This window comes from Colletotrichum higginsianum, chromosome 8 (genome assembly GCF_001672515.1).
Source record: "Colletotrichum higginsianum IMI 349063 chromosome 8, whole genome shotgun sequence".
NCBI lineage: Eukaryota > Fungi > Ascomycota > Sordariomycetes > Glomerellales > Glomerellaceae > Colletotrichum > Colletotrichum higginsianum.
This window is the reverse complement of record NC_030960.1, coordinates 1252518-1275912: the sequence shown is the minus strand read 5'-3', so window position 1 is coordinate 1275912 and position 23395 is coordinate 1252518. Positions and strand designations below refer to the sequence as shown.

Below are 23395 nucleotides of genomic sequence, written 5' to 3'. Positions count from 1 at the left end.
CTTCTTTCCCCCCTCATCCCCGACCACCAAATCACCAACGGTCCGACGGTACGGTAGGTTTAGAGAAGCACGTTCCAGACGCCTTATCCAAAGGTCCCAGGTCCAGTTCAGGTTCCCAGGTCACAAGGTCCAAGGTCTTGCAGGTCCAGCCGTTCTCTACAACTTATCGTACTCAACGTGCACCCGTCCGTCCATCGGCTCGCTCCCTCTGCCGCCGCATCGCGCCTACGCTCATCCGTACCCGAGCAGCATCTCGCATCGTCCATACCACCAATTCGACGCCGCCCATACTGTTGGCAAGTCCACACCCCAAAACACCCAGCCCATCCACCACCCACCAAACAGCGGACCTTTGAGAATTTCCCAATCGTTTTTCCTCCAATATTTGGTTGTTGGTTTTTTTACCCCCCCGGCTCTCCAAGTTTCTCTGTACATTGCGTCTCCGTCTCCCCTTCAGGCATTGGGAACGAGGAAACAAAAGAAAAGAGACAGACACAGGACATTTCAAGGCTAGACCCTGCACGGCGGCACTAGATAGCAAAGAATTGCATTGCTCCTCTGCTCTGTCAATTCTTGCTGTACTCTCGGATCCTCTCGCTCCATCCATTTCATCCTCCCTCTGCTCTGCTCGGCCACCGAAAAAGCGTAGCTCGAGCGAGAACTAGAGGTCGTAGCCTCCGAAACGCAAAATCGACACCGACCCGACCGCCGCACTGCTGCATCTCGCACCGCACCGCACCGCACCGCACCGCTTTGCTTCTGCTGTTTGCTCCTGCTCCTGCTCCTGCTCCCGGGACTCTAGGCAAAAAAGAAGAAAAGAAGAAGAAAAAAAGGATAGGAAGGATCGTCTCTCGGTTCCCTCTTTTTTCCCCTTCCTTTTTTTCGAGAAGGACCTTCCATGCAACAAAAGCGGCTCGCTCCCTCCTCGACTCCCGCCCACGTCCTTCCAACACATCCCAAGGCCCCTCGTGGACCGGCCTCGTTTGCCTCGACCCCCGTCCACCCAAGAGACGCCGCCGTCGTCGTCGAACTGAACCGAGAGTGTCCGGAAAAGGAAGAAACAAAATACATGAATTCGACGGAAAGGACGAATTCGCACTTCTCCCGCAAACTCAATTCGTCTTCCGGTCCTCCGATGTTGCTTGCAACAACACAATAACGAACGGTCTCTCCATCCCAACTCCCCCCCCTCGTCTCTCTCGATCCCAGACGAAGCGCACTCTGCACCCCCCGCAAATCCACACCTCGCCGCGGTAATCCACCAAACGATCACTCCCCCGAGCAGGTTCGACAGGGCAGTTCGACTTCGAGATCCGAGAGTAGAAGCCCAATTCTCCTTCGACGCCGACTTGGACTCGTACGACTGATTGCGTGTGGCAAGGTACAAAATAGAATTCGTCTTGGGAACAACCGCAACCTTCGTTTTTTTCGGTCTCCTAACGATCGTCTCTCTTTCTTCAACATCCCTCGTCACGACATATCGAGTATCGTCCTGGTCCCAGCCCTCACCAAACCAAATAACATACCCAGACCAAACCCAAACCCACTACTTCACTAACACCGCCGCCAATACCACCCCAAAATAGTACTTTTGTTGTCGAACTCGAGCACACACACACGATCCCTTGTTCGGCCACTCGCAAACATGGAGTCGTCTTCGCCCTTGGCCGCTATGCACCGTCCTATGGCCATGCCTTCCTGGGGAAGCAAGGATCTTTTCCGACCTCGCCCTCACAGCTTCGCCGCCGGCCCCGGCCCCATCAGCCTGCGCGAGCAGCTTCAAAGGTCAAACGATTACTTCAATGTTAAGGACCTTCAAGGCTCTTCGCCCGCTGCGAGCCTGGCCGCCGATCTTTCCCAGAACTTTCGTCTGGACAGCGAAGCGAGGTAAGACTAAGAGCAGCCTTGCCCTGCATTGCATGCATGCACGCACCAACAAGTACTTGGTCAACGTTTGGCTGACACTATTGCCAGTCCCAAGTTCCCGACGCCTCGGCGCGCCTTGTTCACGTCCAACATGATGGGTGATTTGGAGTCGCATGGTATGCTTTGGCACCCACCTCCCCGACAGCCTAGGCTGCAAGAGGGAGTGCAGACGCTGATGTGACACCAGATTACGTGACGACGCCTCCACTGCCCGAATCGTCGCCTGCCCCCCTCAATGAGATGATGGATGTCTCGCCGCTGCCGCACAAGCTCCCGTTCATGACCCAAATCGAGATTACGTCACCGACCCCGGGCTCGACTCCCACGGGCAACGAGGACGACGAGATGATGTTGGACTCGCCAGCCCCCATTTCGCGGCAGACGTCGTTGGAGCCACCCAAGCCACTGGTAGCCGAGTAAGTTTGATTGCCACATTCCTCCTCGCTAGTTCAAGGGGGTCACGGTCTAACTTAGGCGTCCAGACGGAGAAAGCCAGCCATGCGCCGGCCCTCCCTGACTCGGATGAAGGGCTACTCAACTAGTGGCGTTCCCGGCCGTTCCAACACAGACAACCAGCTCCCCACTTTCCGATTTGGTGAGAATCGTTTGACACATATGAGCAGCGCCCTGTCCCTGGGAGAGTGCTTCGATGCCACATCCCCTCCCCAGGAACGACGACCGCAGACTGCCAACAGCCCTACTCCTGCCGTGCCTGGTGCCGTTCGTCCTCGTCCTCAGTTCTCCAGCCTTTCGGGCAACCGCAGCAGCCCTTTTGGCAGTGCTCACGGCCGCCGGCCCTCCAATCCTTTCATGCGTCCCCGCAAGCAGTTCCGCCGCTCTCTGAGCATGTTCGAGCACCCCGGCGACGTCGTCAAGTCCAAGTCGGAAGGCGGCGACTCCCCGCCCAGCACTCCCGAGTCCCACGCCAGCATGGATGCCGATGATGCCCAGGACCCCTTGCTGCCTCACTTCCTCGCCGATGACCCTACCGACACCATTCCCCGCATCACGAGGGAGACCATGGTGGACCTGCTGGACGGAAAGTACAGTGACCGGTTCGATCAGAAGATGATCATTGACTGCCGCTTCGAGTACGAGTACGAGGGCGGTCACATTGACGGCGCCGTCAATTACAACAGCAAGGACCTCCTCGCTTCCCAATTGTTCCAACACCCTATGCAAGGGCGCACCATTCTCGTCTTCCACTGCGAATACTCTGCCCACCGCGCCCCCATGATGGCTCGCCACGTCCGCTCCGAGGACCGGACTGTCAACGCCGAGCACTACCCGCGACTTACATACCCTGACGTGTATATTCTTGAAGGAGGATACAGCGGCTTCTTCGCCGAGCACCGCTGCCGGTGCTATCCTCAAAACTATGTGGAGATGTCGGACGAGGCTCACCAACGCACTTGTGAACGCGAGCTCGGCCGTCTCAAGAACCCTCGCAAGGGTTTTGGCAGAGCCCAGACGTTCGCCTTCGGCCAACGCGAGTCCTGCGGCGTGGACCAGTCGCCCACCGCACCCTCGCGTCCCGGAGGCCTTAGACCCAGCGTCAGCTTCCGACAAGATCCCATCGCCATGATTGGCAACTCTCCAATCCTCGGCGAACGATGCCACGCGCGACGCATGGCATCCTACTAGCACATGACCTACATCACGACTTCCCCCTCTGTTTTCACGTTGTCTGCTGCACACGTGGACGGGGAAAATCTCCTTGCTTGGCAAGGGGGAATGGGGTCCCTCCCCTGCAGGACCCTGAGGGTGTCTATCTGCTGTACCGTGTTTTTTTCTCCTGCGTACAGACATGTCGACCCCTTCGGTGTCTCCTAATAGGGCGAACCACAGCAGCCTGTCGATTCCTTGCGTCTCTCTTACTGCACACGTTCAACCCCTATTCAATTCACCTGCCTATATTCCGCCTTTACCACTCCGGATTCAACAGCAGCTAACGCTTACGGCCGCGACGACTTCAACTTTGACGCTAATCAAACTCGTTTTGAACTGTGGTCTGCACAGTGACCTGAACATACAACAAAAACAACAACCCGGCATTAGACGCATTTGGCATATTGTCCCAGCATCGCCTCGAATGGTTGTTCGGAGTCCACTTTGGATCTGGCATCTTGGGGTGGCTCCCTGTCGGCATTTCACAGCATTGTTCTTGGCTTTTTTTTTTCTTCCCTTTGTCACAACACTCTTCTGCATCACTCGACGCTGTCGAGCAAACCCGCCGAGATGGCGTTGGTCCCGACGCACATAAACACAACGACGCACGGGAGCATTTCGGTATGACATCTCGGTCTTGGTTACTGTCGGCGGTGTCCCCCACATTATCCGGAGGAACATTTCGGACCACTCACTCGGCGGACAGTCTTTTTCCTTTGTGCTCAACTGGGTCACTTGACCACCTTCACCTGATACCAAACCTTTTCTATCCAACCGCCGGATACCCGACATCCTTGTCATCGGATGGCACACAGACACAAACACACCCACCCGCCCACACAGACCTCTCGACACCAATTCCCTTTTACATTTTTTATTCTTCGTCAAAACAAAGCCCCACGGACCTTCTCCCGATGGTTGAGCTTGTTGGGAGGACTACAACCTCCGATGTGTATACTTGTAGGACTAGTCGCGACAGACGCGCGCAGAGGAGCGAAAAAGAGCTACGCAGTGGATGAAAAGCAGTTGCTTGGGATGATCGCCTTGTGATATTGGCGAAGGGGGTTGAACAGCACTGCAAGCTTGGAAGCTGCAAATCGTGCAAAACCGCATGGGTGAATCCATGCACTTTCTGTACATTACTTGGCGATGAAGAAGAAAATGCCCTTACGGAGTGATCCATGATAGAAGGATCGGATCACTTCAAGCTAGCTCATACTCTGTTAAAACCAAAATACACACAAAAACAACAGAATCACTCGCTCGCTCGCACATATGCACTCGCTTGGACTGTTGGACACGCTCTCGATAGTGGCTAGCAGGCCACGGCGATGCTATGCGCACACTCGCGGCACGTATAGTGTTACCGTCCGAGTCTCCTTGACGTCAGACGTTGAGATGACGCCTGGTGATGTTTGTGTCTGTGCATCTCGGGAGCGGAGGTCACAGCTCCCCTTTAGTCATCCGTAGTTTCAAAACTTTTCGTCGATTACCGGGAACCACCACGTTTCTTTCTCTCCTGCTGTCTCGTATTGAAACTTCTCTATCCTTGTTCCTTGCGCTGTCATAACCCCCGTTATCCATACCGGTGTCCGCACAACTTGACGAGTCGAGGTTGGTGCTACAGCTTGCTTGGTTCATCTGTGCCCACCCCTCTTCATTTCAAAGCTAATTCGGAAGTTTGTTACCTCTCTCCTTCACGGCGTCGCGCTAGGATCTCACACTCCGTCCCGCTAGCCGCTCGCGCGCTTTAGCCCGAGACGTTAGGTCTTTTTCGGGGGCGTGTTTGTTGTGTTTTTTGGTTTCTATGTTTGTAACTTTTCCCTAGTGCGTGGATGTGCTGGGCGGCGGTGCCCTCCTTCGTGAACCGATGTTCTAGCGTTGCGGTGACTCCCAAAGCAAGAAATGGGGAGCGGGATAGGGGGTTTGGGCTTTGGCATGCCCTCGAGGTTTCGAGGAATGAAGATGTCACCAGCGGCGGACTTTTTCCGATATGGAGTAGGGAGGGAAGGAGAGGAAAGGGACGACATTGAGCTTGGGGACGTGTGTATGGCGTTTAATGAGTCCCTTTGACCGGAAGGAAATGTGGCATTTCGTCCCATTGAGGCACCTAGATGACCTTGCAGAAGTTTCTTTGGGGAGGTTTGAGTTTCTTGGACGAGCTGTCGCATCTTTTTCGCGAGGGACGAGAGAGGGATGGAGGGGGGAGGGAGGGGAACGCCATGGCCGGCTCTGGCGCTTGTTTGGACCTTTCCCTCCTTGTCCCCCCCTTGCGCCATCGGCGCCGCGTGGGATGGATGGACGGATGGACGGGAACGCGGCGGCGGGCTGTCCCACGACTCGGAAAGTTGCGATTGTTCGTCCCATCCCTTACTCAGGGGGACCATCACTATCTGGCAAGTAAGGGGGGGAGAAGGAGGGGAAGAACCTTGGCAGCAATCGACGAACGGCCGTGCCATTGTTTGAAGCCAAGCACGCGGCCACCACCGGCAGGCGTTCTCATTTGTTGTTGTTACTATTTTGTTTCGATATTCTTGAAGTTCCCTCCGTATGTGAAGAGGCTCGGACTAAAAAAAAAGGGGAGAACAAACGAAGAAAGGGGGGGGAGGGAAGGGGACAAAGCCGCACGACTAACGTTTCGAGATGTTACTGGAAACGGAAAGGTCATCGAAGGAGTTGAAAGAAGAAAGACGTTGGGGGAAACGTCTTTCCCCCGCCCAAACGCCCCCGAACCTTGACGAGAGTCAACCGAGGCCAAAGCCATCCGCTTCCTTCTAGTTGTCTCGGCCAGTGTTCCAGTAGCTGAGACATTCTTGGTCAAGGAGATCTGGCCACGATCGCTTTCTACCGCTTTCTCTCTCTCTCTTCCCTCTGGAGCGGTGAGTGGCGCTGTCAATCTCCGAGTATTGGTCCAAGGTTTCCTATCCGTGCCTCTCTCACCCCGTTCCGGACAAGGCGTACCCTTTTCGGCCGAGGTGTGGAATCCGGCTCTGGAGCACAATCTACGGTTTTGATACCTTACAAGGGAGCAGGCGAGAAACGAAGGACCAGAGAGGTGACCAACCCCTGAGAAGCCGCGAACGTGGCAGACCATCGAGCTCGGGGAGGGGGGCAGCTGGGCGGGCCGGCAATCAATCTCTAATGTTTCCCCTATGTGTACAGCGCGTGTTGAACGTGCCTATAGATCGCCCGCTTCGGTTCAAATCACGTCTCTCTCCGACGATTGTTTCTGCAAGGGAGAAGGAAAGTTCCGTCGGGCGGAGAGGGGGCCTTCGCTACGTAGACGAAGAATGCTACATTTCTGGAATATCGAGACCGCTCCGGTGGAAACCTCTGTTTGTTGACTTAAATAATTTGATCGGGGGCACTATCAACGAACGCGTGCCGTGTGCATGTCTCAGGGCCAAGCGTGTATATTGAGTCGGCCTTCACCTTGTGACTTAATCGTGATGGCAGTATAAACCACACACCCATTTAATTCTCAGCGGTAAGGGAGAGCGGCATGAATGTCTACCACGGAACCTGAAAACCTTCGCCAAATATGTCTCCTTTGAGGGAGAGGAGAGTATCGAATGCTGACTAGGCTTTGTTCAACTTGAGAACAGGGAAGAAATCTTGGACATATCAGCCGGACATGCGAGGTTGCCAGGGTCCCGGCCGAATAGTTGAAAAACAAGTCTCGGCCTCCCTTGCATGCGGCTCCTCAGAGACAACACAACATCAACAGGGTCCTCCGGATGGCTCCGGCAGGCGGCGAGCGAGACATGTCAACCCAAAGCAAACACTCTAAACGGGACTTGTGTCTTGCCAGGGAGAAGCTTGTTCGGGGACCACGAGCCGTGGATTTTCCTTGTCGACGGCTATATACCCACGCTCACCGTAGCACTGGTCGGTTGCTGGGTTTCAACTGGATCGGCGAGGCTAGTGATGAAATCAAAGCCAGAGATTGCGTTATAACGATGTGGTTTTGCTGGCCAGCCGCCAAGGTGATGGGCGATGAGTGTCCACGATCCGGGTTGTTTATCGGGGTTGAGACCAGAAACAACACGGCTAATCAAACTGGGTGGGATTACATACCAACCTACAAGTGAGCGAGTCGAGGGATCAATGGGGTTTAGTTAGACTGTGTTAACTCTGACCCAAACTCCAAAATGATGTAACTCGTCAACATGTGCACATGCCTCTGCTATTGATTGCTGTGAGCAAGAATGCAAGGAGATGGATGTAAGAACTTTTCATAAAATTTTGGTGCCTCTTTGCTATTTCTTTTTTATAGACATGATGCCCGTCTGTCTGAAAACGAAAAGAAAAGTTGTTTTCGTGAAATCCTTTCGCCCGAGGGTCAGAGAGTAAGACAATGTCCCCCAATATCCCTCCTTCCTCGTAGATGAGAGCAAAGTCAACGCAGACGCAGCCCATCCAAGCGTCTGCTCGTATAGCAAGAATATGCAGATAACCCGGGTATTTCTCAAACGCCGCCCATGCCAAATGCTATGTGAAAGATGCAAAATTAGACCGCAGCCGCGAAGAGACCTTTCTTATGGCGTCAGCGCGGGCCCCATCACGCAAATTCCCACTCCTTGAAAGCCTCGCGAAGGGCCGCCACGTCTCTCTCCTCCTCCTCCTTCGTCTGCACGCAATCTTGCCAAACGAAACGCTTCTCGAGACCGAGAAGCTTAGCAACGACCTTGCGCGGGTACTGCAGGTCGAAACGCATGTTGGGATCGAGCTTCATCACGAGACTGGAACCCTTAATCCTGTCCTCGCCGTCGTCGGCCCAGATCCAGATGCGAAAGTAGTCGCCAATGTCGGCTTGCTCATCGTAAGAAAGTTCGCGGTTCTCAAAGTCTGGATACTTGAGATTCTCGGCCTCGACACGGAAACCGGCCTCGACAAGTCCTTTGTAGACGAAGTCGGCTGGGACTGGATGAAACTGCCAGTGAGCGTGGATGTTACGGCCGCGGCTGATCTCCCACGTTATGGCACCGAGCTTGTGGCTGGACTTGGTTGAAACCATGGCCTGAAGTGCCTCGCGGAAACGAGTCATCTCCTTGTGGGTTTTCTCTGCCTCTTCAGGAGCGTAGCTCTCGACGCCGGAGTGGTAAACAGTCGGCGTGTGCGCAAGGGGTGTGATGATGACATGGCCAGGAAAGCCGATGCCATGCTCTTGGAAAGTCTGCGACGTAGCGAGAGGGCCCTTGGCAGTAGCAAGATAGCTGTCTTCACCGATGGAGCAGACCATGTGGGTATCCAGGTTGGGGTTGCTCAAGCAGAAGAAACAACGATCGGGACCGGGTGGGGGAGACTGATGGCGACGGCGCTTGTTTCCGCGTCGATGATGACGGCCATCGTCGTCGCCGTTGGCGAAGCGGCTGTAGGAACCGTCGCCCTCCGGGCGTCTCTTCGGCTTCCTGGGGCTGAACGGAGTATAGGTGGCGTTGGCAGGTCGCTCGACGCTGGTCTCGTTGGGTGCCAGTGAGAAAGCATACAGTGCCTTGGCCTTGGCAGAGTTGCCGTAAGGTGCCATCGAAATGAAGCGAGTGACGGAGACATCCTCTGCGCCTTCCTGAGCGGGATGAACGAAGGGCTCGCGCTCATAGAAGAATTCGGCGGGAGAAGCGGCGAAGTGGTAACGCGGCTTCAGTGTCGCACACAGTTCAACAAGTTCCGCTGTGCTTTCTATTGCCGCTTGGTTTTCCGAGCCAAGCGCGACCTTGGACCCGGCCCAGACGCCGGCCGGCCAGACCGTTGTCAGAAGGATATCGGCCTTGTTCGCGCCCTTGAGCGACTTCGCATCATCTGCCGTATGGTAGGGCAGATGCTGCTCCTTTGACTGGCCCCCCACAACACTTGCATCGAGTTTTCCGCCAAGAGTGACAATCCTGATTCCTTCCGAAGTTTTGGTAATGCTGCGCTTGCCGAGGAAGTGAAGGTTCTCGCAGATTTCCTCGTCGGCTTCGATCTTGGCGGAGATTCGCGGGGGAAGGGGCGTAGTACCGACGGTAAAGTAAACGGGAAGGGGCACCTTGAGCTCGCCGCTCAGAAGGGAATCGACCGTGGTGTCGTCGTCGACGCCGAAGAGGTTACCAGTGACGATCGCGAAGCTGAAGTTATTCTTTGAGTGGAGCGTCGCAAGCTTTGTGAAGGCTGGCTGCAGCCCGCCATTGAGGCTTCCCAGAACGATTCTATAGGGCGAGTCAGTCCTGAATTCCAGGCCCCCAACAAAATAATGTTTCCAATTGAACTTACACCTTGGGAGCAGCCATTGCGCTTCAAATAATGGTGCGGTGCTTGAGACTGATCGGCTGGTAGTGTTGATGTAAGGTAGGGAAACCTTAGGCTCTGGAGATGCGACTGCGAGATGCGTGTATGTAGTGGTGGTGTGGGTCCCTATTTATCTCCAAGCTCCGCGACTGGCCCAGACCCGCAATTAAATCCTTATCAGCTTATCGTTATCGGCCGACCTTCTGCCGGCAGGAAAAAAAGTCCAAATTTTTTGAGCTTTGAAGAGTTGGCGGGGAACTTTTTTCGCGACCAAGCAGTTGAGCAGTTGGGAGGCGATCAAAGACGGGTTTTGTTTCTGCACACTCAACCTGTCAACTCGCCCAACATGCCTTCCACTTCGTCAGGGCGTATCACAAAGTCTCACAAGGGCAAGTTCTCGACTCCTCACCAAAAGAACCACCGGTGGGAGTCTTTCGCGACAAAAATCTCGAAACTCAACGCGCTCGATCCCCTGCGAAAAGTTCGTCGACACGATCTCGATGCCGAAGACCTCGAATCCACAACCTCCTACTTCCGCAATGGCCTGCAAAGATGGGGTGAGCTCAACGTCTCCAAGGGCTTCAACGACTTCAAGAGGCAAGCGTTGCCCGTGAGCGAGACTCTTGCCCAGATTCTGCACTTCGAGGAGAAGATTTTCGCCTTGCTGGAGGAATCACTGGCGAAACAAGACAAGGAGGCACTGGAGCCGGTGCTCGAACTCCTTACAGCGTTTGCGCATGATATCGGCACGCGGTTTGAGAAGTACTATGCGAAGTCTCTGGATCTCATCATCGCCATCGCGGGCAAACCCCAGGACGCCGACGTTATCGAATGGACCTTTGCCGCCCTCGCTTTCCTCTTCAAATACCTGTCGAGGCTTGTAGTGCCGAATTTGCGCCCAACGTACGATGTCGTGGCGCCGCTCCTGGGCAAGGCTCGCCATCCCCCTCACATTGCGCGCTTCGCCGCCGAAGCAATGAGCTTTCTCATCAAAAAGGCTGCTGCGCCAGCAAACCGAGAGACTGCTCTTATCGACATCGCCAGTCACGCGAGGGATGATCTCCGAAGCATGGTCGGCGAGCGCCAATTCCAATTATACCAAGACGGTCTTATGACCATGTTCGCCGAAGCGATTAAAGGCCCCGGTCAAACTATCCACTCGACCGGCCCGGCCGTTCTCGCAGCGTTGATGAAGACGATACCTGAGACAGAAGCAGATCTCACGCCGAATACCACCTGGACCGATCTCGTTTGCGGTGTTTTGACCAGCATTACCCATCACTCCAACGACGAGGACCTTGCTCCTGTTTTGGATGCGATGCAAGAACAAGTACAGGAAGCTTTGAGCGGGTCTAAGCCCGTCAAGGCGTGGAGGTTTGTCCCCCTGATCCGGGTTCTTGGCACGGCGGCCGGTGTGCGACACGGATCTCGAGTAAGCAACTGGAATGCTATGGTTGAGAACCTGACCGCGATGTTGGATTCGATGGCGCAACACGCCCCTGAGGTAACGGAGGACAAGCTGAGTCTTATTTGGAAACACGTGATTGTCAATGCTGCCATTGTCTGGCATCAAGCGCCGATAGATGCCCTGATTCCCTCGATCAAGGACTTCATGACTGCCCTCCAGAGGGAGCGGCTCATGAGATGGTACATCCCCTTCTGTGCCTACTTCTCCAACCTCGACTCGACGCGGTTCCGAAGTCTCTTCCAGACATACTTCCAAAGGTAAGCGCAGCCGCTTTGCAATCGAGTAGTCATAAGCTCACGCGAGACAGGTTTATTGTCAGCCACTGGTCCGACGGCCGTAATGAAGACATGCTCTGTGTTTTCTTACCGCGTATGGTCCAAAATGGTAGTCTACCTTATCCGGGCGGGAAAGAGACTTGCAACCTTCCGCGAAGCTGGCAGGACCAGATCGTGTCCAAGTTTGAACGCCTCGAGGCATCTCCTTTCCCCGAACGCGGAGCGTATGACAAAGATCCCCAGACATGGCGTGACAGATGCCTGCCGAAGTACTCGGCGTTGCTGGATCTGCTCTTCTCTACGACCGTCCACCCTTCGGCCAACGCCAAGATCGCGGAACTCCTGCTTCGGAAGTTGAGGCTTGCACTCAAGCCGTCGTCCACGCTGGCGTCCGACGAGGTGCATTTCAGTATCAGTCAAGGCTTCCACGCCTACCTGCGCATGAGCAAAGCAGCAGGCCCAGTCGACCCTGCATTGAACCCGCTTCTTCGAGCTGCTTTGCCCAGATTTAGCCGTTCAGTAGGCTTTTTGGAGGCATATCTCACTTACACCGAGGCCACAAAGAGCCAGCCACCACTTGCCGAACGCCAGAGTAGCGACAGTAGCGAGAGCTCGGCCGAAGAGGATCCTGTTGTTCAGGCGCTCATCGAGAATCTGTCGGCTCCTTCTCACGAGCTTCGTCTCGCGTCACTCAAGATCCTCCAACAATTCGACTCAACCCCGGATGAGCTCCAGTGCCACACCCTCATGCTGGATATAGCACAGACAGCTATGGACTTGTCCAGCCTGAGAAACGTTGCCATGCATCTCCGCAAACTCGGTCAGAATTACTCACAGTTGAGCGAAAACTCGTGGTTGGCCAAGGCAATCCCCTCCTTTATGTTTGGCATGTTGACAATCAAGCTCTCGCCCCTGTGGGATGACACTATTACCGCACTCAAGCTTGTTGGCGAGTCCAAGAAGGGCGAGGAGGCCATTACTGCGACTGCCTTCAACTGGCTAGAAACACCCTCCCCCAGATGGTCTGGGCCAGGTGGCCAGCCTACGCTCCAGAACCGCCAAGCGATCACCGACTTTGACTGTCGACATGTGCAACAGCTTTGGGGCATGGCAGATCATGTCGAGGAGGTGGTGAACAACGCCACCGATCTCATGCTCAAGTCATTTGACGAACAACAACAGACTGTCGACGCTCACGCCAGTAATGCGCGTGCGCAAGCTCTGAAGGTCCTAACCGCTATGCCTCACTTCGCGGAGAAGCGTTCCCGCAAGCTTGTGCCGTCCTTCTTGGCCTGGGCCGATGACGACGAAGACACCCCTGACAGCCAAGAGGATGATGATGTCCAGATCAAGGGCGAAGACTGGTCGCTCCAGGACCGCAAGGCGCTCATTGGTGTCTTTGCTCTCTTCATCAACCCCAAGGTACTCTATCAGAACGAGAGGGTGTACCGCGCCCTTCTCCATCTCATGGAGAACGGTGATGTGGAAGTGCAGAAGCTGGCCCTGAAGGCCATTCTCGCATGGAAGCAGGATGGCGTACGGCCCTACCAAGAAAACTTGGAGTACCTCCTTGATGAGGCCAGGTTCAAGAACGAACTCACCGTCTTCCTTCAGGGAGAGTCGACCATCCGACCCGAGCACCGCGAAGAGCTGATGCCTGTTCTCCTCAGACTCTTGTACGGCCGCACTATCTCGAAAAAGGGTGTTTCTAGCGGCCGCCATGGTCTGCAGGCTACCCGTTTGGCCGTCCTGAGAAATCTTAACGTGGAAGACACGGGCAGCTTCTTGGACATCGCCATCGGTGGTCTGAAGGGTGCTCGCGTTATCGACGAGTCCGGTTTCCGCGCCAGCTTGTTCGACAAGGAGATTCTCCATCCCCGCAAGCAGCTAGGTTTCATGAACATGATGCTGCCCCTCATTAACGAACTTGGCGCACATGTTGGTCCTTACGTCGAGAGACTCCTCCACCCGATTCTCTACTGTCTCATTTTTGCTTGCCGACGACTCCGAGAGTCTGCCGCTGAATTGGACGAGGATGCCGAAGAAACGACCGAAGCCTCCCAAGAGTCTATGCTCAAGGTCATCCGGACCACCGGTCTGAAGTGCTTGATCACACTGTTCCGCAACGCGCAGGACTTCAACTGGTCTCCCTATTCGGAGCCTATCGTCAACGAGGTCGTCACGCCCAGAATCGACAAGCTTCCCGTCGAGACGGCTCAGTCGGTATCCAGCATCATGCAGCTTCTGTCAACGTGGTCTCAGCTCCCCAGGGCTGCACTGTTCATCTCAATCAACAACCAGATCCTGCCCAAGGTCATTGAGTGTGTCTCCGTACCCAAGGGCAAGGAGAATGTCAAGGTATTTGCCTTGAGTATCGTCCGTAACCTCGTCAAGCTAGCACAGGCCCCTGCCCAGGAGTCCGAGTTCAACGAGCTCATCCGGGCCGAGCTTCTGGATGCCAATATGGAGTTGATGCTCAAGACGATCACCACCACACTGGAGACGCTCACCATGAGCAACGAGCTCCTCGAGGCCTGCATCGAGACCATTGTGGAGCTTTCTCCGCTTGTTGAGACCTCTGCGAATGTGCACGAGACGCTCAAGATTGCCACGTTCCTCCTAAACCAGCCCCCTAGAAGAGTCAACCCCAGAGCCAAGGGCAAAATCCTGCTCATCCTCGAGCGCTTTATCACCATTCTTGGCTCCGAAGAGGCCGAGGAGAAGACGGCTGACATAGCCATCTTCGAGACCCTGTCTTCCCTCTTCAGTTACTTCAAGGACAGGGACAACAGACAAGCCTTAGCCCGCGTTCTCGCCGCCCTCGCCGAGAAGGACGACACGCTTCAGGAAGTTGCCGAAGTTTGCAGTGACCTCAACTCTTTCGCGAAAGACCGCATCGACGAGCCTGACTACGACAAGCGACTGGTGGCTTTCACTCGAATCACCAACAAGGAAACCCCTTTCACTGTGAAGCAGTGGCTTCCTTTACTCCACAACTTGATTTACTACATCCGCTCGGATGAGGAGTATGGTATCCTCGCCTCTAACTCTGCAGACAGCCTGCGCAAGTTCATCAGAGAGGCGGCTTCCTGCACCGATGAGGCTGCAAAGGCCGGTTTCGAATCCCATCTGAAGACCATCCTGTTGCCCTCCATCTACACGGGAGCTCGAGAGGAGTCCGCCACCGTCCGGCGAGAGTACCTGAGAGTGTTCGGCTATCTTCTCTCGCAAATGCCCACGTGGGAGCTCGTGGCTGATATGAAGGGACTCCTGGTCGGCGAGCTTGACGAGGAGACGTCCGAGCTGCCCTTTTTCTTCAACATCCTCAGCCCGGCAACCTCACGACAGCTCGAAGCTATCCGGATGCTCGACACCGTCAACGACAGCTCGGAAATTGGCAGCCAGAACCTCAGCCAGTTCTTCATCCCTCTTCTGGAGCATTTTATCTTTGGTCGTGCAGAAGGAAGTGATGACCAGGGCCTGGGCGCTCAAGCAACGGTCACGATTGGCAATTTGGCCCAGTCTCTGGATTGGAAGCACTACCGCGTCATCCTGCAGAGATACATTAGCTACGTCGAGTCCAAGCCCGACAACCAGAAGCAGGTGATCCGACTCCTCGCCAAGTTCTGCGACGCCCTCATCTTCGCTGTTGAACAGAAAGCCGCCGAGCCAATGCAGGTGGACAGCGTGGAGACAACCTCACCTTCCGGCAAGAGACTCGTGCTCACGACACCCGCGCAAGATAAACTCAGCAAGGATGTCAACAACCTCTTCCTGCCTTTGCTGATCAAGCATCTGCACGAGAAGGACGAGTCCGAGGTCAGTTACCGTGTGCCGGTCGGTGTTATCATCGTCAAGCTTCTTAAGCTTTTGCCGTCTGAAGAGATGGGCCAGAAACTTGCTGGTGTTCTTACCGACATCTGCCACATTTTGCGAAGCAAGTCCTGGGATGCTCGTGAGATGGCCAGAGACACTCTTGTTCAGATTGCCTCGGTGCTGGGCCCGACCTACTTCGGGTTCATCTTGAAGGAGCTGCGTGGCGCTCTCAAAAGAGGTTACCAGCTCCATGTCATGTCCTACACTCTTCACTCGATGCTTCTCAAGGTCATCCCCGAATACCAACAAGGTGACCTGGATTACACTCTGCGGTCCATCGTGGCAATCATCATCGACGACATCTTTGGTGTCATTGGCCAAGAAAAGGATGCCGAGGGTTACATCAGCGAGATGAAGGAAGTCAAGGCCAGCAAGAGTCAGGACTCCATGGAGCTCATCGCCAAGTCGGCCTCCATCAGCCAGCTCGTCGTCCTTGTACACCCCTTGCAATCCCTCCTCATGCAGAAGGTTGATCTCAAGCTGGTTCGCAAGATCGACACCCTGTTGGCGAGAATAACCGCCGGTCTCCTGCAGAATCCCGCCTCAGAGAGCCGTGACACTCTGGTCTTCTGCTACGAAGTGATTCAAGAAGTCTACAAGAACCAGAAACCCGAGGTGCAGCCGAAAATCGACTACCGTCTGAAGAAGTACCTCTACCAGAAGGGCGTCAAGAAAGATAACCACGGCACAGCCGGCAAGTACACCTTCAAGCTCGTCAAGTTCGCCTTCGACATCCTGCGGTCTGTGTGGAAGAAGTACGACAGCCTGCGAACCGCTGCAAACATTGCTGGTTTTGTCCCCATTCTCGGTGACGCAATCGTGGGTGGCGAGGAGGATGTCAAGACTGCAGCCTTCAGACTTCTCACGGTTCTGGCCAAGGTTCCCTTCAACAACGACGAAGATGTCCAGCTGTACAAGGTCGCGGCCAAGGAGGCGACGAAGAGCATTTCCATGTCGACCTCGACCACCACCGAGCTTTCGCAGGCTGCTCTGAAGCTGCTCTCGGTTGTGCTGCGCGAGCGCAAGGATATTCCTGTCAAGGACGCGGCGATCGATATGCTGCTCGGCAAGCTGAAGGATGACCTGACAGAGACCCTTTATCGTCATGTCACGTTCAACTTCCTCCGATCTGTGCTCGAGCGCAAGATTGAGACTGCGGTCGTCTACGACACACTCGACTACGTGGGCACTGTCATGATCACCAACGACGACAAGGATACCCGGGACCTGGCAAGAGGAGCGTTCTTCCAGTTCCTCAAGGACTACCCGCAGAGGAAGGCTCGCTGGGTCAAGCAGCTCAACTTTGTCGTCGCCAACCTGACCTACGAGCGCGAGGGTGGCCGTCTGTCCGTCATGGAGGTCGTCCATCTTCTGCTGATGAAGTCCGCGGATGACTTTGTCCAAGAAGTCATTTCCACTTGCTTCTTGCCTCTCGTCATGGTGTTGGCCAACGACGACAGTGAGAAATGCTGCCTTGCTGCCGGCGAGCTCGTCAAGGAGATGTTCCGCAAGGCCGACAAGGAGAGGACGCAGAACTTCCTGACGCTTCTCCGGTCGTGGGTTGAGCAGGAGGACAACCTTGCGGTGACGAAGCTGTCGTTGCAAGCCTTTGGCTTCTTCTTTGAGGCCAAGGAGCCTTCATCTAAGCACAAGAAGGAGCTGGAGCTGGTTCTCAGCAAAATCGGTGAGATTGTCGGGACTGGCGACATCCGCGTTGCCGACGAGGAACTCATCAACACCGTTCTTCACGACGTCCAGATCCTCACGGAGAAATACCCGGCAAGATTGCTGTCCTCCGAGTCAAAGGAGCTTTGGGGAGACGTGCGTGGCTGCCTGATCCATCCCGAGAACTCGGTCAAGCTGAGCACCACCAAGGTGCTGAGCACATTCCTTGCGGACTACGCCGGCAAATCCAACAAGTCGGGAGAGGCACTCAAGGGATCGCATGGCCTGGACCTTGAGGTCGAGGACCTCGAGGAGCTGGTCAGGGTGACCCTGTACGCTCTGAGAACCCCCGAGATCGAAGACGCGCTCGCCGCGGAGATTACGCAGATCCTCATCTTCCTCGGTCCCCGTCTGCCTGTCAAGGTGCAGAACGTGCCCGAGGCGGAGACGCTGGGAGACCGCGACGAGACGGCGGCGGAGGAGGACCGGATCGACGAGCACCGCAAGGACCTTCAGTACCTGTTCTGGAAGCTCTCGTCGATCCTGCGCAAGGACGTCCGGCCCAAGTCGACGGCCATCACGCCCAAGACGGTGGCCATGGAGGTGCTGGAGACCATCTGCCGCCGCGTGCCGCAGGAGAACCTCGAGCCGTCGTTCAAGACGATACTGTACCCGCTTCAGAACCTCACGGACCCCCACATCCCCGTGCCCTTTTCGACGGACGACCTGTTCAAGACACGGCTCGAGACGCTCAAGACGCGGGCGCATATCCTCATGGACTCGCTGCAGAAGAAGTTCGGCACGGCCGAGTACACCAAGCAGCTGCTGGCGATCAGGGAGGAGGTGCGGACGAGGAGGCAGCAGAGGTCGAGCAAGCGCAAGATCGAGGCGATCGCGCAGCCGGAGAAGTACGGCCGGGATAAGAGAAAGAAGACGGAGAAGAAGAAAGAGAGGAAGAAGGTCCGTAGCCATGAGCACAAGCAGCTCAGACAGGCGTACAAGGGGTGGTAATGATGCGAGTTCGCATGAGCCGGCGTTTTTGGGCGGGGACATAAAAAGAGGACGCGCGGGATTCTGAAAGGGTGTATTTATATAGTACAGAGGCTGACATTGCCCATTCATATGTGAGATCTATTTCTATTTGTTACAAAATGTCCTTCCGGTATCTTCCTTTATGATACAGGAGAGTGTTGTTATGTTGATTACCCGAAACGCCGTACTTTTAGCAGTCATTCCCCGGCGAACTGAGGCCTCTTTTTCTTTTTTCTTGATCCTGAGCCTCCGCCGGGCCACATTTTACCGAAAAGTTGTTGTTGTACAGTAAAGTATTACACTCGCATCCGACATGCTCAGGCAGAGCCGTCCTTCTTAGTATCGGGGGTGGCCTCAGCCTCGGCGGCGGCGGCGGCTTCGTCAGGGTAGAACTCGATGTCGCCGTCCTCGCCCAGGGTGCCTCTCTTAACGAGGCGGCCCTTCTCGCGCATCAGGTCCTCGACGGTGACCTTGCGGTCGCCAAAGATGCCCAGGTGGTCGCTGATGACGTGGCGGTTGCGGCAGGAGGGGCAGGTGATGAGGACAGAGCCGTGGTGGTAGCCCTGCTTGGAGACCTTGTGGCGGGAGCGGGTGTCGCAGGGCACGCAGGTGAAGTCGAGCTGGTAGTGCGGCGACGCCTCGAGGCGCATCTGGGCGGGGGACTTGGCCTCGGCGTCGCGTGCGGCTTTTGGTTTCGGGATCGTGTGTGCGAAGCGCGCGGCGACGGTGGGTTGGAAAGGTTGTTGTTGGGCCTGCAGGGCCTGGAGGATGGGGCTGCTACGATTGAGTGGCGATGCGCCGGGGCAAGCTCGCCGCAGCATGGGCATGAGTTTTGTGAAGGGCGAGCGCGAGGCCATTTTGGTATATCTGCGATATATGGAATAAAGAGCAACGCGGTTGTACGGTGGTTGTGGTGGTTGTGGTGGTGGTTTGTGGTGTTTGCAGTAGGACTTTTGAAAGAGTTGAGCTGGTCTCGAACGGGTCTGGGAATGCCGTCATTTTCCTCTTCAATGCCCCCAGAATTCAGAAAACAAGTGGGTTTAAAAAAAAAAAGAATTAGACGCCACATGTGGCGCGTGGGCTGTTACACCCAGCGGAGATTTACAAACGAATCAGGGTCCTAAAGTCCTAGCGTTCCTACATGGGCCGGGATGAGGGACCGAATTGATTGGATGTAACGCCCAGGTCGCACCTTCCGCCTTGCGGACCATGCCGACTTGGGGGGGCGGGGGCAGCGCAGCGTAGCCTTGCCCGTTTGCTCCGCAGCGCACTGGAACACTTACATCTCTCTCTCTCTCCCTCTCTCTCTCTCTTGCTCTCTCCTTTCCCCGCGATGATGTCTTGAATTCTTATATCCCAGCTCTTCGGACCTTCCTGCCTCGGCCACCCCCTTCCACGCTAGGTAGCCAGGCAGCGCGCCTTCCGTTCTGTTGCCTCTTCACCGACCCACGCACCTACCTAACTACCTAGCTCCCCTCTCTCCTACTGCGATACCGAGTTCCCTGCGCCCTACTGCCTTTTTACCTAATTTCACCACACTTTCTCGGACGGAAAGCTACCCCGCCGCCACCGACTCAGGCAATCCAACGATAGCTTTCTCGAACCTGAAACGATTGCCCACCGCGACCGACCTTTGCAGAGATTTCCCTCAAGAGATTTTACCGAACAGATACACGTACGCACACGATGATTTCTGGCAGAGGTGGAGGAAGTACGGCCATGCGAGCCGGACGCATTCGGCCTCCGCGCCGCCCAGGTCGCGTAAGTTGCATAACCCATCCGAATATGATTTGACCGAGTGTTGGGCTTCAGAGCAGTCTGGTGTTGCCTGTACTGCCGTCGTGGTGGCTCAGGCTCCCCTAGCGATGTGCTTCATGTTCCAATTTGCTCGTTGCGACGACTTCGGCGTCTAGTTCTGTGGCTCGATTCCTCATCTTGTCGGGTCGTTGCTTTGTTACAGTCCGGGGTGTTGGGGGCCTCGAGCTACCGCCAGTCACGGGAACGTCAATACCTAGAATGCGTGCTAATAGTTTGACAGCTCACATCGGGCATCGACACCAGCGATTTCGAGCAGTGTTGGGAGACTCTGAAGCAGGCCCTCACAGACATCCACGACCAGAACTGCAGCACGCTGTCGTTCGAGCAGCTCTACCGGGCGTCTTACAAGATAGTACTTAAGAAGAAGGGGGAGATGCTTTACGAGCGGGTGAAGCAGTTCGAAGAGCAGTACTTCTCCGACCACGTCATCCCTACCATCGAGCGCCTGGTCACGGCCAACCTCGTGAGCGCCGCTATGGGCGGCGCGGCCACCTCGGTCAACGAGCGCCGCAAGATGGGCGAGATTTTCCTTGGAGGCGTGCGGAAGTCCTGGGACCACCACAACACTTCCATGAACATGACGGCCGACATCCTCATGTACCTGGACCGGGGCTACACTCAGGATGCTCGCAAGGCGTCCATCTACACGGCCACAATTGGCCTGTTCCGTGATCATATCCTGCGTGCGTCGCTCAACTCGAGTGGGCAATACACCGTCTTCGACATACTCAACTCGGTCATCCTTGACCACATCAACATGGAGCGTGATGGTGATACGATTGACCGCCACTTGCTGCGCAACATTGTTCGAATGCTGGATTCCCTCTATGAATCAGACGAGGAAAACGAGGCCGAAAAGCTGTACCTGACCGTGTTCGAGCCCGAGTATCTCCAATCCGAGCGAGAATACTACAAGCGCGAGTGTGAGCGGCTGCTCCGCGACGCCGACGCCGGCGCATGGCTGCGACACACCCAGCGTCGGTTGCAGGAGGAGAACGACCGATGCGACACCACCATCCACTATGAGACAAGAGAGAGGTCCATCAAGGTTGTCGAGGAAGAGCTCATTTCGGCCCATCTGGACGACTTCTTGAACCTCGAGGGCAGTGGCTTGAAGTCTATGGTCAACTATGACCGCGAGGAGGAGCTGTCTATTCTCTACCAGCTGGTATCGCGGGTCGACTCTAAGAAGGCGTCCCTCAAGAAGATCCTGTCTGCGCGTGTGGTCGAACTTGGCCTTGAGATTGAACAGATGCTCAAGGATACGAACTTTTCGGCCGCCACTGCACAGGCTGACGGGGAGGAGATTGATGGTGGAGAGAAGGCCAAGGCGCTGAGCTCATCCGCCCAGCAGACAGCTGCAGCTATTAAGTGGGTTGACGACGTCCTTAAGCTCAAGGACAAGTTCGACAACTTGTGGATCAAGTGCTTTCAGCAGGACCTCATCATCCAGACTGCACTTACCAAGAGCTTTTCCGACTTCATCAATATGTTCACCAAGAGCTCCGAGTACGTCTCGCTTTTCATCGACGACAATCTTCGACGCGGTATTCGAGGCAAGACCGAGACCGAGACCGACGAGGTTTTGGAGAAGGCCATTACCGTGATCCGCTACCTCTCAGACAAGGACCTCTTTGAGCGGTACTACCAGAAGCACTTGGCCAAGCGTCTCCTCAACAACAAGTCGGAGAGTCATGATGTTGAGAAATCGATGATCTCTCGTATGAAGCAGGAGCTTGGCAACCAGTTCACCGCCAAGTTTGAGGGCATGTTCAGAGACATGGAGTCATCTGCCGAGTTGACATCAGGCTACCGGGACCATATCAAGGGCCTGGGCGATGTATCGCGCAAGCAGATTGACCTTGCTGTCAACGTCTTGACGACCAACTCGTGGCCTCCCGAAATCATGGGTCGCACGTCGCAGTTCTCCGAGGGCGGTGGTTGCATATTTCCCGACGAAATCAAGCGTCTTCAGGAAAGCCTTCTCAAGTACTATCTCACCAATCGCAGTGGCCGCAAGTTGACTTGGCTTGGATCGACTGGCAGTGCTGATGTCCGCTGTGTTTTCCCCGCCATACCTGGTGGTAAGGGTCCTCTAGCTCGTGAGCGAAAGTACGAGATCAACGTTCCGACATACGGCATGGTCGTGCTCTTGCTCTTCAATGAGCTGGAGGAAGGCGAGGAGCTGTCTCTCGAGGAAATCCAAGCCAAGACCAACATCCCTTCCCAGGACCTCGCCAGAACCCTCACTTCCTTGTCCATCGTCCCCAAGGCCAGAGTGCTGGCCAAGGAGCCCGCCACCAAGAGCATCAAGCCCGGCGACAAGTTCAAGTTCAATCCATCCTTCGTCAGCAAGACTGTCCGGATCAAGGCGCCCATCATCAACGCCACCAGCAAGGTCGAGGGCGACGAGGAACGGAAGCAGACCGAGGAGAAGAACAACCAGACCCGAGCCCATGTCATTGACGCCGCGCTTGTCAGAATTATGAAGTATGTATCCCTGTGTCACTCGCTGTCTACGCTGTCGTTGCTAATCATGTTCCAGACAACGCAAGGAGCTCGGCCATTCGCAGCTCATTACCGAGGTCATTGACCAGCTCAGCAGCCGCTTCAAGCCTGAGATCAGCCTCATCAAGAAGCGAGTCGAGGACCTGATCGTGCGCGAGTACCTCGAACGCGTCGAGGACACATCGACACCGACGTATCGCTACCTCGCCTGAGAACGCCAGCGACTTACTACCTTTGCGATATGAACGATGGATACGACTGTCATGAAATGGGTAGAGGGGGGCATCTAGGGCTGCATAACGGAGGCTTACGGGATTTATTCTACCATGCATGGCGTTTTCAGGTGGCGGTATGGCTGAGAAACTACACTTTTGACATCTTTCCGAAAAAGAGGGCGGCGGTGTCTCGGGGAAGGCGGAACGAGACGCATGCACAGAGCATGTAGCATTACGCCCATTGTGTGCTCTGGACGAGCGAGGGTGTTGTGGTTCTTCAAGGGGCCAACGGAAAGACGAGGCTTGTGGTCATTTGGGCCGACCTGGTTCGGACGTTGTGGGTATGAGACCCAGGCAGGGCAAGGGTGGTTCTGTATATACCTCGTTTCTTTCGCATGTACAGAAGTTTAGGGATACTGACTAGGTATTTATAGCTCGGAAACCTTTCCCATCTCTTTAGGGGAAGTGAAACATTGCGGCTGCAAAGCGCCGGTCTCTCGCTTCGTGCTAATCGGGTCCCATTTTAAGTTTCTCTCCGCAATGGCCGTCCGGCTTGGTCTAAGAAACGCCTTGGAGAAAATATCCGTTTCTTTCCATCCCCGAGGAAGGCGATCAAAATCGAATAGGGAACGGGGACGACTGTCACGGGTTCAATGCTCATTAGACATGCTCCCCTCTCT

At 55.3% G+C, this 23395-nt stretch overlaps 5 protein-coding genes across 5 annotated transcripts; 3 read left to right on the top strand and 2 right to left on the bottom strand.

Moving 5' to 3' along the window:
- Nucleotides 1-1645: 1645 nt before the first annotated feature.
- On the top strand, nucleotides 1646-3570 carry CH63R_11350 (Rhodanese-like domain-containing protein; the record flags this gene model as incomplete). The annotated part of the gene is made up of 4 exons (XM_018306324.1): nucleotides 1646-1887; nucleotides 1975-2042; nucleotides 2114-2342; nucleotides 2409-3570. The coding sequence occupies 4 exons, from the start codon at nucleotides 1646-1648 to the stop codon at nucleotides 3568-3570; spliced, it is 1701 nt and encodes a 566-aa protein (XP_018153165.1).
- A 4585-nt stretch (nucleotides 3571-8155) lies between these two features.
- CH63R_11349 (CwfJ domain-containing protein) lies at nucleotides 8156-9860 on the bottom strand (the record flags this gene model as incomplete). Its single annotated transcript, XM_018306323.1, has 2 exons — nucleotides 8156-9779; nucleotides 9844-9860. 2 exons carry the CDS (start codon nucleotides 9858-9860, stop codon nucleotides 8156-8158), a joined length of 1641 nt encoding a protein of 546 aa, XP_018153164.1.
- A 344-nt stretch (nucleotides 9861-10204) lies between these two features.
- On the top strand, nucleotides 10205-18153 carry CH63R_11348 (down-regulated in metastasis; the record flags this gene model as incomplete). The annotated part of the gene is made up of 2 exons (XM_018306322.1): nucleotides 10205-11583; nucleotides 11634-18153. The coding sequence occupies 2 exons, from the start codon at nucleotides 10205-10207 to the stop codon at nucleotides 18151-18153; spliced, it is 7899 nt and encodes a 2632-aa protein (XP_018153163.1).
- Nucleotides 18154-18491: 338 nt separating this feature from the next.
- CH63R_11347 (DNL zinc finger) lies at nucleotides 18492-19031 on the bottom strand (the record flags this gene model as incomplete). Its single annotated transcript, XM_018306321.1, has 1 exon — nucleotides 18492-19031. One exon carries the CDS (start codon nucleotides 19029-19031, stop codon nucleotides 18492-18494), a length of 540 nt encoding a protein of 179 aa, XP_018153162.1.
- An 829-nt stretch (nucleotides 19032-19860) lies between these two features.
- On the top strand, nucleotides 19861-22712 carry CH63R_11346 (Cullin family protein; the record flags this gene model as incomplete). Its single annotated transcript, XM_018306320.1, has 3 exons — nucleotides 19861-19935; nucleotides 20213-22482; nucleotides 22538-22712. 3 exons carry the CDS (start codon nucleotides 19861-19863, stop codon nucleotides 22710-22712), a joined length of 2520 nt encoding a protein of 839 aa, XP_018153161.1.
- Nucleotides 22713-23395: the final 683 nt, after the last annotated feature.